Consider the following 15,576-nt stretch of genomic DNA (forward strand, 5'->3'; position numbering starts at 1 on the left):
AACCGCATTTTGATAACACCGTGGAAAAAAATTTGATCCCTGCATTTGGTAGTACTTAAAGGTAGAAGGATCAGGTTGTCAGCTTTCTTACAGATTGGATTGTTTTGACTAATATACAAGAATAATCTTGAAACATAAATATATTATAAAAGAAACATATCAGATTTTCACGTCAAATGATTATTAAATCCGGAGTTGTTTGAGATTTGGGCGTAATTGCATTTGTAAACAAACACGTCAATAACTGATTTCCCGCGAATAAAAGCTCACTAATAACTCACACTCACAGCTCGAAAACTAATAACGCTATGAGGTAGATAAACGATTCCTTTATTATTTGGTATAGTTTGTTTAAAAGATTGATCAATCAATAAATCGGTAATTGACGTCTTTGTTTACAAAAGCATTTACGCCCAAATTTCAAATCACTCCGAATATAAAGAAGTGTGCTGAACACTTTGGCGTTTGTTTTTTTTTTTTTAGGTTTGGCCTAAAATAAGTGGACCTATCAATTCTGGTTCAAATCGGAGAGGGTCGATGTATTTGCTCGGTCACTTGAGATTGACCATATTTGACGAATCTAGAACCGCACTACCATTCATACTGGTGATAACGCTCTGATGAGATAACGAAATCTCACCCCAAGCTCCTCTCCTGGTCCAATCCTTCATCAATGTACCTCTCTAACCTCGGGTAAGCCACGAGTATGCGACCTAAGAAATATGTTAATTTTGTTACAAACAATGAACAAAGAATTATCGGCTCCGCAAAGTTACCACGATTGAGCCTTCCAAATATACGAACTAGATTCAAAATTACCTATATTCCTTCATTTGATACTTGTCGGTATAAAGTCTCTATTAATTGAATTTACCGAAAGTACAAAACCCTTCTCAAAATCCAACATGAAAGAGGTCTGCCTTGGGTGAGGACCTTGTCTCTGAGCAGAGTCTGAAATCAAATCGAAAACTAAATTTAATATTGTGGTGTTCTTGGTTTTAAGAACTTAGGTTTCTCTCATTTTGGTCGTTATATTTAAATATTAAAACTCCTTTAGACATGAATGAGAGCAAAGATCACTAAATTTTCCAATCATGTTCGAAAAGTACAGCAAAATGAAAAAAAAAAAAACTATTTTGATATTTACTAATCGTAAACCGAAATCTAATTATGTTTTCAATTTGATGGTGAATATTGATGCTTCACAAGTTTTCGTTACAGCCACAGAAATTGCTGCACAGGATTTTTTTTTAATGTTTAAACCATGGCATTTTTAGTTTTATTTATGGTTTGCTGAAGTTATTTTGAAATCTGTTTCTGTGAACGTATTACCTATTTTAGATCTTGCTGAATGACTGTGTCTTGACGGAATACCTGTAAAAAGAGAAAAATTAGTAATTTCTATTTATTCCTACTGCTTTAATATCCTTGACGTATTCGCGTATTTCGTCTACACTGTGCAGACTTCTTCAGTGTCTTGTAGTAATATAGTCGAGTATTAACTTTTTTAGATGTTGACATCAGTTAAATATTCTAGCTGAGTTGAATTATTTGTTTTGGTTTTAAATGCTTTTACATAGAATTATTTCTTATATAATTCAATATATGCAATCTTCGAAGTCACAAACCACGTGTGGGAAGCATGCATGTAGATCTCAGCGTATCAAACAATAATTGTAATATACTTTCGTAACTTTATACGTTCGCCATTACAGAGTTGGGAGGAAGTGCTATACTAAGATCAACATGAAGCTTTAGCGCGATAATTTATTAGCTAGAGAAAATTCTGAAGAGGATATATTGATAGTTCTTTTAGAGTACGGCACACTCTTTTGCATATGGATTTTACGAAATACCTCAAATCACCTCACCCATCAAGTGAGCTAGGTAAAGCAGTACGTATTTGATAAATATTGTCGCATTAACGGCCCTTCGTTTGATTTTAACTGCTGTTCAATTTTAACAATACCGTACTCTTACCGAACTATCATTCTATCCTCTTCAGAACTTTATCTAGCTAATAAATTGTTGCACTAAAGCTTCGTGTTTATATTATTATAGCATTTCCTTCCAACTCTTGAATAACTATTTATGAATGTTTTAATTTGCTTTTTATTGTTCCCTCCTTGCTAAAATCCAAAGTATGACAAAAGCAAAAATATTCCTTTGTACCGGTCTAATGAACAGTCGAAGAAATGCATTGCGTGATGATCGATCGTGCAACCATCGTCAAGAGTTTGGAAAACTAATCTAACAATAACAAACGTGCATCTTTATCAATGAGCTGCTATCAACTCACACACATCCACATGCGTAGATCCTTGAACAAACAAGTCAGAACGTCACGTACGGTTTCCAAGTTCAGTGCTAACCGGTAATCATGGCTATAACATTTGTTGGCCTTTTGTCAATTCTGTTACCATTTGTACTTCCGCCAGTGTTATCAATCCAAGTGAAATCCGACCAGCATCGATACGCTTGTGGCCAACGTCCGATCAGTGCGATTGGTGTTATCACGGCTGGTCAATCGACCTGGCCCGGAGAATTTCCGTGGCATGCCTCCCTTCATCGAACGAAAGGCCTCGGAAGCGAATACATTTGCGGTGGTTTTATTGCTAGCGATCGCATCGTCATAACCGCAGCCCATTGCGTTACGGCACCGAATGGTTATCAAGTTGTCCCCAATGTACTCTCGGTACGGCTGGGATTGTATGAGCTTTTGAGTATGACACGCAATACACAAGAGCATCGAGTGGAAAGGATTCAACGACACGATAACTACACTGGAATGTCCTACAAACACGACATCGCTTTGCTATTTTTGAGAACGATAGTAGAGTTTGGTGACTACGTTCAGCCGATATGTCTGTGGGAAGTGCAAAAGTATGGCCGGGGAGAAGATCTCGATGGAATTGTGTCAGGCTGGGGCCTAACGGAGTATGATGTGTTGGCTGATAGGCTGAAGTCAGCCAGGATGCCAATGGTTGGTTATCTGGAATGCCTTGAAAGTGACCGTGATCTGTTCTCGCGGGTGATCTTCGATGGAATGTTCTGCGCTGGTCTGACTAACCGTGAGAAGATAATTGAATTAATTTTACTCTAGATGTCAATGGTGATCGATTCTTTCTAGGTACCAACGTATGTAACGGGGATAGTGGTGGGGCTTTCGCCGTGAACGTAAATGGAACTTGGATAGCTCGAGGAATAATTTCCTTTACTGGATTGAAGGATTCATCAGTTACTATGTGCAATCCGGAGAGCCTAGCCGGTTTTGTCAACATTCCTCAGTATGTAGAATGGATAGAGAGGGTAGCAAACAAGGATCGATTCGTAGCAATTGACCCTTCCTCAGATAATGGGGAAATGGAATTTATGTCGGCGTCCAATTCCACAATGACGACGACAACGACGACAAGGAGCAGCATTAGTGATAAAAGTATGGAAATAAATCATCTGCTTTCCGCTCATTTGTTGGGATCAATAGCAAATGTCAAATTTTTCATTCTCGTTCCATTTGTCTAGAATGTGTCGAATACCACCAAAACAGTTCGGAAAGAGAATCCCGAGAGCTGTCCTATTTGGCGTACGTTTCAATGGATTCCCCATTCATGCGTGTGATTGATTGTTTCGCCGTATTGATAAGTGAGCGCTTTCTCCTCGCAAGAGCCGACTGTCGCTCACATCCAACCTCGCATACTCCCAACACAGGTAAGCCTGCAATGTGATATACGATTATTTGTTCGAGATGAACAGCAGTTGGCACTATCGTGGCCAGAAGAAAATAATAGATCGAATATTTTATTTCTACTCCCCCCGTCCAACTCACACTATTCAGAAGGAAAGCAATTCATTATTGTCGAAATGGAAGGTCAAGCACTGCAGTACGAAATAGAGAATATTCACCAACATCCAGCCTTTGCTCAGAATCCGACCGAAAACAACCTTGCACTAATTGAGCTGAAACGAAACGTATCGTATGGCAATTCTTTTGTACATATGTTAAGCATTTCCTAGCAGAACTTAGCTATTGATTTTATTTCAGAATTTCCAGTAGTCAGTTTGTTTGCCTGTGGAGCAGAGGAGAGTTGGATTTGGGCAAAATATTCCTCTACTCGGCGATGAACGGTTCGAGGAAACCACTAATGGATTCGATGAAGTGTTTCAATCAGTTGCTGGCGCCATCAATTATGATAGAGAATGATTACTATCATTTGGTTGGAATCGTGGTTCACAGCACTTGCTCGAAGATAAGATTTATAAAACTGCAGAAGTTCGTACCGTGGATTGAGGACATTGTATGGCAAAGAGGATTGTAAAGGGACCGTTATACGGATAGTTCACGGTATATTTGATAGCAAGATGAGAAGAAAACTTGCTCTACATAAAGACATTATTCATCTCACGTATTTCAAACATTTTAGGTACAAATTAACTTCTGATTATGTTCACCTCTAATTACGAATGGTGTGATCAGTTTTCTATTTAATAGATTTACCACAATGCACTGTGGTGCATGCTGGGAATTTTGCAACACAAAAGTCAAAGAGCTTTTGATTTAGTTTTAGGTGTTTGGTGTCCTCGTTCCTCGTTTAAATGAGATCGGTAAGAGATAAAAAATGTGTCTTTAACAAATTAGCTTGAAATCAACTCAACTACAACTTTACCAATGATCAAGTGTTTCAAATTTCAACTTTCAACTAGACCGGGTAGAACTTGTTATTTTTTTCAGTGAATGTAATTTACATTCACTGAAAAACAATGGTGGGCTCTGTTAACTCTTCTTCATCATACATAAGTGATACAGTTTTGATTTGTAGCTTAATACATCATTTTACGAAATTCTGTTGTTGAAATAAGTTAGACGCAAATGAATTTAAATTAATACACGAAATGAATGTTAATGATTTCCATGCCTGCTATCAACTCTGGCCATTGATTCTTTCGTTCGGGATTTATGAGTTTCACCCTTTTCGAACAATCATTTCCTTACACATAAATCTTAAATTTAAAAAAAGTTGTTCTGTCATCATTACCAAACCCCCAAAAATATCACCATGTATGAGTCACAAGTCCTGAGCAAAAGATGATTTCGAATATTCATAATAAAAAGCCTTCAACACATCATGTATCAATTTAATTGTTTTATTCATTCTCAAGTTGTGTGGAATTGTGCTTTCTATTTCTGTGGTCAAATAAATAAGAAATTATAAAAGTACACATCATCAAAGCTTATCACCTAAGTTTTTTTATAAGGAACGCAATAGTACACTGTTTTGGAAACGAAAGCCGTTGACATAAAATCCTGACGGTTACAGAAAATTTTATTTTCGTGTTCTTTTTGGTCACCTAATATACTTAACTGCTGATATACGAACAAATGGTCTGCACTTTACTCTTTGCTCCATCATTTAATCATATCAGTTGGTTGTTTGTTTAGTTAATCACATTCAATAACTTTGCAATTTTTACACTTATAAGTTTATTTTTTTCAAATAGCACAATATTCACTTTATTTTCTAGATCGGTAATACATTAGGACAGAGAGTAAAATTCTTTTCTACATTATTTCTCAAGGTTTTTGTTTTGGCATCGCTTTTTTGATTCATTGATATTTGAATTAAAAAAATCATAATCATTTTTTATTATTTCATTTTGTTACAATGGCTGACTAGGGAACAGAGTCTTTACTGAAAAAGAAAACTGAAAATCTACACTACCAGCAGCAGGATTTTGAGCTAATGATCGACTTTCCAGGGCCATTTTCATTTTGGAATATCTAGGATAAAAAGTATGTTTCCTATTGGAATGAGGTAATAAATAATTGAATTTATGATAGTGTTAAACAAGACCCACATAGCGACATCATGCTCTGCACTCCAAAACTTTGTATCAGCTTTGAGCTTTCTTCTTGAACATACATTCAACATACCTTCCTAACAGTCTTTTACCATACCTCGCACTTGCTTGTTGGATTCATTCTGGAGCCCGGTCGACATGTGAAAGTATCGGAAAATTCTTTCAGATTCGACAATGACCCAATCACCCGATACATCGGAGGAGAGTGTGGATCCTTCTCTATCTGCAGTGTGGTCGTTTCGTCGGTAACAGTCGAGCACCAAACTTGGGCAAATGAGACGAAGAATAGCTGACGATGAGTTAGGTTCAACCCTGGAAGGGGTAGGGTATCGGTGTCCGAGGTGCTGAATTTCTCATTCTTAATGTAAGCATGGAAAGCGGCCTTTAATCCACCATTATCTGCAATGTTCTCTCCCATAGTTTGCTTCCCGTTCAGACTCTTTCCGTTCACTTTATAGGAGCTGTATTGTTTATTGAAACATTCCGTCTGCTTCTTAAATGTATCGATAGTTTTGTTATTCCACCACTGATGGAGGTTTCCGAATTTATCGTACTCTCTACCTTGGTCATCAAATGCATGGGTTAGCTCATGACCCATCACCACACCCATACCTCCGTAATTTAAGCTCTTTGGATTCTGCATTCCAAAGAAAGGAAGTTGCAAAATCCCTGCAGGGAAAACTATCTGATTCTTGGTGGGAGTGTAATAAGCATTCACAGTAGGAGGAGTCATACCCCAACGACTTTTGTCAACCGGTTGATCTAGTTTCTCCAAATTTTTCTTCAAGCTATATATATTAAAATTTATATTGTTGTCAAAATATGCCTTTGGATCTATATTCAAATCTTGGTATTTTTTGTCCAACTCTACCGGATTCAAAATGTAGTCCGGAAATCCTATCATGTCAGAAATTTTATCAGCCTTCTCGTTTGCCAGCTTTCTGGTTTCATTGTCCATCCAAGCGAGATTCTTAAGATTATCTTTGAACGCCGTTCGGACTTCGTTGATCATTTCCTCCGCCCTGCTCTTCGATTCACCATGAAACACTTCTCGAACAAACATGGCCCCGATAGCAAATCCGAGCACATTGGTAGTATCACTCACACAATACCTCCAAGGTTCTTCGCCTCCATCGGATCCGATCAGCGCCTTCCGAAGACCTTTATATGCATCACGAAATGCTTTCGATAAGCAAGAAGTCAGAGTGCGAACCGTTTGCCATACTAAATAATTGTTCAGTATGCTGTGGACAAAACCAAATCTCAATATAAACGGTAATTAATTAATGCTTTCATGGGACGAGCACATTTTCCAACTCAGTATGCATAATTTCAAAAATTCCTCGTTGAAAACAATTATTCTTGATTTTTTTTTTCAATTTGAAAATGAGCTCACCCAATAGCAAGTAAATCAGTACTTACATCTTTTTATCATCAGTTGAATTGTATTCCACAACTAGAGCATTCAATTTCTCCAGATATTCCGGAGCATAGACGACTACATTTTCCTTTTCGGAAATCTTTCGCTTTACCAGCCGGAATGCCTCGTCAAAGTGATCACGCCATGCGATGAAGGGTGCTTTCTCCTGCAGCGTTGTAATTGGCATCAGGTGGTACATTTCCTCCTCGTCCCGCCGCATGTCCTGCGGTGTTGTGATATTTGCCAGCATGGTTTCGAAATCGATAACATCCGTCATCTGTCGCCGGGCATCAGCTTCATTGGCTCCCAAAAGAACCGACACCTTTGTCATGTAGTCCAGATAGGCCGTTAGAATCTTTGCGTTTGCCGTCTTGTTCAAATAGTTGTCACGTGAGGGCAACGTCAAGCCACCTTGGTCAATCTGTCAGTTTAAGAGTAGTACACCTTGTAATTGCCTTATATCAAATCATAAAACCATCCTCAAAGACATACCTGTATGATATGTTTACTAGAGTTACGATCGTCCTCTCCAACGGCCCACCCAAACAGCCCACCCATGTTGTACTTTATCTGCAATACCTGAAGCGACTTTTGCAAGGACCATTTTTTCACGTCGAACCCAGTTGCATTAGCCGTTATGTTCCAACCCCCGATATTTTTCAACAGTTTCAAAAGTGGTTCTGCCCCCAACTTTTCCATGGTTTCGTCCTCATCCATACAGGACTGGTAGTACAGCTTGGCCTTCTTTTCTGACTTGGATTTGAACTCCGCTTCCGGCCGCTCAAGAACGTTCTTGACGACCAACTGATTCTGTTGCTCCAACTTACCGAACGTTCCCCACATGGACTTACCATCCGGGATAGGGTTGTTTTTGATCCATTGGTTGCACGAGTATGCGTAGAAATCGTCACACGGTTCTACCGAGGCATCAATTGAGTGGAGGATCTCGCTGGCTGCGAAAATGCAGTGCTTGTTCAAGCATGGCAGTGTACCGTCACCGTCTAGGGAGGATCCATCTGAAGTGGGCGAGAAATATAAATAAGGTGTTTGGTTTTTTTTCTAAATATGATTATAATCAAGCATGGGCAAATTCAATCACTCGCGCGAGCACCACAGAAACAAAATAGCCATCCTCACCGAAAGACACATTGCCGAACGAGTGTGAATTCTTCCAACCAAGTTCTGCAGGTAGACTCGATGCTGACAGTAGTAGAAGGAATGAAGGATAAACTGAAAAGCAGCCGAACAATTTTCTATACCGAGGCAGAACGCGATTACATGCGTTAACACTCCGAATACGATGCCTCCTCATACGATGCCTCCGAAAAACTTGTAACGGCAAGTTTACAATGGCATAACTTAGCCATTTCTTAATGAATTTCAAAAATTGAAGGTACCTTTAGAATTCCTAGAGTTTGTAGATGATTTTGATTGCAAAAAGGTTGAAAATAGAGTCGTCTACTTTTTTTAAAAGCGAAAAGAGTTGTTACACTTTTTTTTTAAGTGTGTTTGTAGGGTTTTGCAAGTGGCGCAAGATCTGTAATTTAGATTAATTGGCACAAATGCTCACCATTAGTCAGAAAACAGTCATGGTTCCTATATATGGATCCTGGAGACAACGGAACGGTCCTCAAAAAATCCGGAACATCCGTAAAAGTGGTCAAGGAACTGTGATATAAAAAATATTTGGGTCGTGACATAAACATGTACCTGGATGGCCATGGGACCGTCCTCCGGAAGATCCGGAACATCCGTAAAAGTGGACGATCCATGAAACTGATCCTAGAGCTCCGCGTTTTTTTAACATTAGGATCTGTGATATAAGAATGAATTTGGGACATGGACCCAGATGGCCATCGGACCGTCCAGCGGAAGATCCGGAACATCTGTAAAAGTAGTAAATCCACGATCCTGATCCTATAGCTCCGCATTTTTTTTTTTTACATAAGGAACTGTGTTTATAGAAGCAATTTGGGGTTGTGACATATACAAGAACCTTGATGGCCATGAGACTGTCCTCCGGAAGATCCGAAACATTAGTGAAAGTGCAAAATTCACGAAACTGATCCTTGAGCTCCGTGGTTTTCTTGAAAACGTTAGGAACTGTGATATTAGAATGAATTTGCGGTCTTGAAATAAACATGATCCCAGATGGCCATCGGACCGTCCTCCGGAAGATCCGAAAAATCCGTAAAAGTGATCAATGTATGGAACTGATCCTAGAGCTCCACGGTTATTTTCGAAAACACTTGGAACTGTCATTTATAAATTAATTTGCGGTCGTGACATAAATATGTACCTAGAAAGCCATGGGACCGTCCTCCGCAAGATCTAAAACATTGAAACTGATCCTAGAGTTCTACGGTTTTTTCGAAAGCATGTGGAACTGCGATATAAGAAAGAATTTGGGGTAATGACATAAACATGGACCCAAATGGCCATGGGGCCATCCTCTGGTAAGTCCAAAACATCCGTAAAAGAGGTCAATCAATGAAACTGATCCTAGAGCTCCCCAGTTTTTTTTTCCAAAAACATTAGGAACTGTGATACACTGAAACCTCCGTTTACGAAGTCTTTTTTTACGCAGTATTCAATTTACGTCCCTCTTTTTACGAAGTAAATCCCAAATAACGAGGTTTTTGTTAAAGAAGAAAATCCCAAACAACGTATTTTTTTTTGTGATTTTGGGAAACTGTGATATACTGTGAAATACCCCACAATATGGGTATTGTTGGAATCGGAGTGACGTGTAGAGACCGGAAATCAATGTCTGACACCATTTTGAAATCCAAGATGGCGTCTTCCAGTTACAGAAAAACTTGGAAATTCTGCCAAATACCCCACATTTTACCTCATATTTTTGAAATCGGAGTGACGTTTAGGGACCGGAAATCAATGTCTGACGCCATTTTGAAATCCAAAATAGTGGCTTCCGTTAACAAAGAAGCTTGAAAATTCTGTCATATACCCCACAATATGGGTATTTTTGGAATTGGAGTGACGTTTAGGGACCGGATATCAATGTCTGACGCCATTTTGAAATCCAAAATAGCGGCTTCCGGTAACAGAAAAGCTTGGAAATTCTGTCATATACTCCACAATATGGGTATTTTTGGAATTGGAGTGACGTGTGAAAATCGAAAATTTATGTCTGAAGCCATTTCGAAATCCAAGATGGCGGCTTCCGGTTACAGACAAATTAGCAAATACCACCACGTCACCCCGATTCTTAAGATACCCATATTGTAGGTTATTTAACATTATTTTTATGTCTATATGTAAGCGGAAGTCGCCATATTGAATTTCGCAATGGTGTCAGACATGGGTTTTCAGTCCTAATAAGTCCCCCCGATTCCAAAAAACCCATATTGTGGGGTATTTGACAGTATTTCTCAGTGTTTCTGTAACCGGATGTCAACATCTTGGATTTCTAAATGGCGTCAGACATGGATTCTCGGTTCTCACAGGTCACTCCGATTCCAAAAATATCCATATTGTGGTGTATTTAACGGTATTTTTCTGTTTTCCTGTAACCGGAAGCCGCCATATTGGATTTCAAAATGGCGTCAGACATCGATTTCCGGTCCCTTAACGTTACCCTGATTCTTAAGATATCCATATTGTTGGTTATTTAACATTATTTTTCTGTTTTTATATAACCGGAAGCCGCCATCTTGGATTTCAAAATGGCGTCATACATGAATTTCCGGTTCTTACACGTCACTCCGATTCCAAAAATACCCATATTGTGGGGTATTTGATAGAATTTCGAAGTTTTTCTGTCACCGGAATTTCAAAATGGCGTCAGATATCGATTTCCGGTCCCTACACGTCACTTCAATTCCAAAAATACCCATATTGTGGGGTATTTGATAGAATTTCCATGTTTTCCTGTTACCGGAAGCCACCATCTTGGATTTCAAAATGGCATCAGACATCGATATCCGGTCCATACACGTCACTCCGATTCCAACAATACCCATATTGTGGGGTATTTGGCAGAATGTCCAAGTTGTTCTGTAACCGGAAGCCGCCATCTTGGATTTCAAAATGGCGTCAAACATTGATTTTCGGTCCCTGCACGTCACTCCGATTCCAAAAATACCCATATTGTGGGGTATTTGACAGAATTTCGAAACTATTATGTTACTGGAAGCCACCATCTTGAATTTCAAAATGGCGTCAGATATCGATTTTCAGTCCCTACACGTCACTCCGATTCCAAAAATACCTTTATTGTGGGGTATTTGACAGAATTTCCAAGTTTTTATGCAACCGGAAGCCGCCATCTTGGATTTCAAAATGGCGTCAGACATCGATTTCCGGTCCCTACACGTCACTCCGATTCCAACAATACCCATATTGTAGGGTATTTCACAGTATATCCCAGTTTCCCAAAATCACAAAAAAACACGTTATTTGGGATTTACTTCGTAGAAAGAGGGACGTAAATTGAATACTGCGTAGAAAAAGACTTCGTAAACGGAGGTTTCAGTGTAGTTTTTGGAAAAAAAAACTGGGGAGCTCTAGGATCAGTTTCATTGATTGACCTCTTTTACGGATGTTTTGGACTTACTAATTGTGAACATTTGTGCCCATTAATCTAAATTACAGAGCTTGCGCCACTTGCAAAACCCTACAAACACACTTTTCAAAAAAACATGTTACAACTCTTTTCGCTTTAAAAAAAAAAATAGACGACTCTTTTTTCAATCTTTTTGCAATCAAAATCATCTACAAACCCTAGGAATTCTAAACGTACCACAATTTTTGAAATTCATTAAGAAATGGCTAAGTTATGCCATTGCAAACTTGCCGTTAAACGTTTTTCGGAGGCTTCGTAGTCGGCGTAAAGTTTTTTACCCACCGTATTCGGAGTGTTAAAACCGAACGCTATCGATTTAAATCCAGACCAACAATTGAAATAGGCGGAACAACCAAACGTAAGCAATGGCTTTAATCGTAACTTTCTCGAGAATCAAAACACACCCACGCAATCTAACACCACCATCTGAAAGAGAAAACTTCATTTATCGAATTGTATTGTTAGTTTGTGCGGGTATATTTTGATTCTCCAGAAATTTGCGATTAAAGCCATTGTTTACGTTTGGTTGTCCGCCTATTTCATGTTGGTCTAGAAATAGCCGAGTGAGATATTGTTTAGCTGAGTAATTTGAATCAGTTGGGGTGGCCACAGCAGTTGTAGAGTATTTCCATGATGCAAACGTTTATGTGTTACATGCTTTTATCCATGTTAATACCAATTTAAATGTGTCAATTTATGTTTAAAGCTAGAAAATAAAAAAAAATATTTTTTCTGCAAAATTCTCACTCAGTTCGCTCGGCAGAATGCAATCGTAACCGGCTCTGCATGCAAGCAATAGTAAGTACACGCTAACTTGAAAGTACCCATTAATGGATAAATAATACCCATTTTGAAGAAAAGTTGCTTAACTCTTTAAATTAGTAATTTTTTTTTAAACATTAATGTGTATCTGGTACCCATAATTGAGTAGGTGTAACTCATAAATGGGTTACAGATACTCATCATATAGATCACTGGGCGTTCATGGGTTAATAACGTCGAACATTTCCAAAAAAATACTTATCAATGATAAGATTTATGTATTGTTTTCACTAGATCACTTGTAACCTATTAAGGGAACAACAATATGTATTTCCTTTGTAAGATGGAGGGTTATCGTAGGAATTCCTGCCCGAAGAGAAAGGATAGGAAACAGCCAGTACAGCAACGAATAGGAGAAGAAAACCAATACCGGAATGTAAAGAGACCTCTACCAATACCTGGTGTAGTAACTGGAGCTACATCGCCAAACTAGGAAGCAGTTAAGATCCTGGAAGAAGAGGTGTTGGTGATGGATATGACTTCCCCGGACGCTGAGAAGAACAGTGGAGAGGAAGCTAGCGCTGCTGAGAAACAGCAGCCGCCTGTTTTCAAGTTGCAAAAATGATGCATATTACTACAAATTCGGGATAGTAGACCATACCGAGAAGGAGCGGATAAAGAATGAAGAGGAGGCCAAGCGGTGGGCGCTGCTGAAGGAAAAACAATTGGAAAAAGCAAAGGAGTTGACGGCACGGATGAAACCGACAACTAAACTCAAACCACCTCCAAGAAAGAGTAAGAATAATTCATAAGCAATGCTCCTCTTTTTTTTTTTCTTGGATTTGTTTTCCGTTGATCTTGTTTTCCGTGCTGAGCACCAATGCTACCGTTGCCAGGAAGGCAGCTCCCACACCTGGACCCTACCTATCGACCCATCAACTCATGAACCGGGGACCAACGCTTTTATTTCCCTTCCGAAGGAAGGCGTGATCAGAGATGTTATGCCTCAGAACATCCCGGCAGCGCCAACTGGGATTGAACCCAGGCCTGCTGGGGTGAAAGGTAATCACGCTTACCACTACACCACCGGCGCCGCTGTCATGTTCCTCTTTAATAAATTATTGTAATTATAAAATTATTTAATGGTTCTCGGCTTCGTGGAGTCGTATTAGACATTTCAATTGGACACGAAAAAAATTATCCACTGGATTTATTTGACGATTGTAAGACCCAGAATATCCTACGAATCATTGGCTGATGAAAAGTCGGCTCAGAAGAAGCTGGGGAGACTGCAAAGAATTGCTACCCTTTCAATAACTGGTGCAATGAACAGCACACCGAGTATGTTACAAGATGCTCTACTTTATCTGCTTCCGTTGCATCAATTTATCCAATTAGAAGCTGAAAGGAGCGCTTTAAGGGTTCAACGAACAAAGTTCTTCCTTGAAGGTGATCTTACAGGACACCTTAGTATTTAAAAAATGTTTGATATTGATTCTCTTGTATTAAAAAATTAAGACTGGATGGAGAAAAATATAATTTCGATCGTTTATACAATGCAGCAGAATTTGATCGTAATGTTTGGGAAAGTGGGGGACCAAACATCAGTCCAGGTTCAACTGTTTTTTATACAGACGGTTCAAGATTGAACAATCCTGTGCCAGCAAGGGTCTCAATATCTATGACTTACTGAGCAACCGTGTTCCAAGCATTATTCTTGAATGCTTTTGAATGAAAAAGCCGACACGTTAGCTAGCCTAGGATCATCTCAGCAATTCATACCAGAAGCATTATGTGGAGTTTCTGATAGTTCTATTAAAATGGAGATCAAGAAATGGAAAAAAAATGAAAGTTGACACCAATTGGAACAACACTTCCATTGCTAGGCAGTCGAAACGGTTCATAATTCCGAACATTTCAATGACTAGCAAAATTCTTGAATTATGTATGTATGTATGTAAGTAGCCACCATCCTAGCTTGGGTCTTGCCCTGCATGCGGCTCCACTCAACAGCAAGATCAAATTCCGTCATCATTCTGAATTCAACATACTGCTGTATGAAGGGCCAAAAAGGGTTGGACGGGTCCGTAAGCAGAAGCACTTACGCGAAACCCGCGGGAATAAGAGAATCTCCTTCCAACAATATGATCCAACAAAATGAATAACGAAATTCGCAATACATGTTAAGCTTTCCACGGGATGGTTTGTTTAAGAAGAGCGCGTCAAATTCATTGCAACTGTTGGAGTGGAATGTAACTATCTAAAATGACAGTACACATTCCCTCCTAGACTCCAGTTGGCACTCCACTCCATTGTCCAGTTACAACTTCAATGATGCCCTGATGCTCCCTCCCGTCCCAGTATTTATTGTAATTTATATTATGAATTTATATATAATCATGTAATATATAATGTATATAAAATATGTAGTAAAATGAAAAATATAATAAAAAATAAAGATGTATAACAAAATACAAATAACCTAGATTATTGGGTCATATACACACACTTTTTGTTTTATGTGCCATGAAATGAAATAATGCATCATTGTATGTTTTCAAAATATAATACTAAAGTATTGAATCAATAGACCGAAAATCAAGGTTATTTGGACATGAGACATTATATTTAAAAGGATACTACCAAACCGACCATCAAACGCACTGCCCACAAAAGCAGACACGTCCCCTCGAAAATGCAATCGAGAAATGTACAAGAACAATCCTCAACTGGAACGTACTCACCAAATCAATATATCCGGGAGCGCATTCCCGATGTCGTCGAACGGCAAAAAAAAGGGAACTCGGTGAGCAAATTTGTGATACGGATTTTTCACTGAAAACAACCACGAATTTCACCACATCCAACTGCGAAACACGTTCAGAAGCACTTTTGGTACACTTTCGATATCAATTTCTTTTGATTTATTTTTTTAATTTTTGCTAAAATAGTT

At 38.8% G+C, this 15,576-nt stretch overlaps 2 protein-coding genes across 4 annotated transcripts in view; one reads left to right on the forward strand and one right to left on the reverse strand.

Annotated features, from left to right (window-relative positions):
• The first annotated feature begins 2,378 nt into the window (after positions 1-2,378).
• Positions 2,379-5,070, forward strand: LOC135707253 (transmembrane protease serine 9-like). The gene is made up of 5 exons (XM_065229047.1): positions 2,379-3,071; positions 3,131-3,436; positions 3,523-3,708; positions 3,836-3,974; positions 4,043-5,070. Exons 1-5 carry the CDS (start codon positions 2,381-2,383, stop codon positions 4,314-4,316), a joined length of 1,596 nt encoding a protein of 531 aa, XP_065085119.1. The 5' UTR covers positions 2,379-2,380; the 3' UTR covers positions 4,317-5,070.
• A 55-nt stretch (positions 5,071-5,125) lies between these two features.
• The window catches only part of Nep3 (Neprilysin 3), a 39,551-nt gene continuing 29,100 nt past the window's right edge, over positions 5,126-15,576 (reverse strand). For all 3 annotated transcript variants that reach the window (XM_065229037.1, XM_065229038.1, XM_065229039.1), the window contains exons 3-5: positions 7,769-8,292; positions 7,279-7,697; positions 5,126-7,100 (exon numbers count right to left, since the gene is read on the reverse strand). In XM_065229037.1, the coding sequence (XP_065085109.1) occupies positions 5,945-7,100; positions 7,279-7,697; positions 7,769-8,292 (2,099 nt within the window). In that variant the 3' untranslated portion in view covers positions 5,126-5,944. The remainder of the gene's footprint in view (positions 7,101-7,278; positions 7,698-7,768; positions 8,293-15,576) is intronic.

The sequence above is a fragment of the Ochlerotatus camptorhynchus genome, unplaced genomic scaffold, assembly GCF_037179485.1.
Source record: "Ochlerotatus camptorhynchus isolate MF236.1 unplaced genomic scaffold, CSIRO-AGI_Acam_v1.1 ptg000306l, whole genome shotgun sequence".
Lineage (NCBI taxonomy): Eukaryota > Metazoa > Arthropoda > Insecta > Diptera > Culicidae > Ochlerotatus > Ochlerotatus camptorhynchus.

What these genes read in the sequence shown, in the direction of transcription:
- LOC135707253 (XM_065229047.1), top strand. Translation starts at nt 2,381, where the DNA reads ATGGCTATAACATTTGTTGGCCTTTTGTCAATTCTGTTACCATTTGTA. An exon ending in CTGCGCTGGTCTGACTAACC is followed by an intron (nt 3,072 to 3,130) that starts GTGAGAAGATAA and finishes GATTCTTTCTAG; the next exon opens with GTACCAACGTATGTAACGGG. An exon ending in GAGCAGCATTAGTGATAAAA is followed by an intron (nt 3,437 to 3,522) that starts GTATGGAAATAA and finishes CCATTTGTCTAG; the next exon opens with AATGTGTCGAATACCACCAA.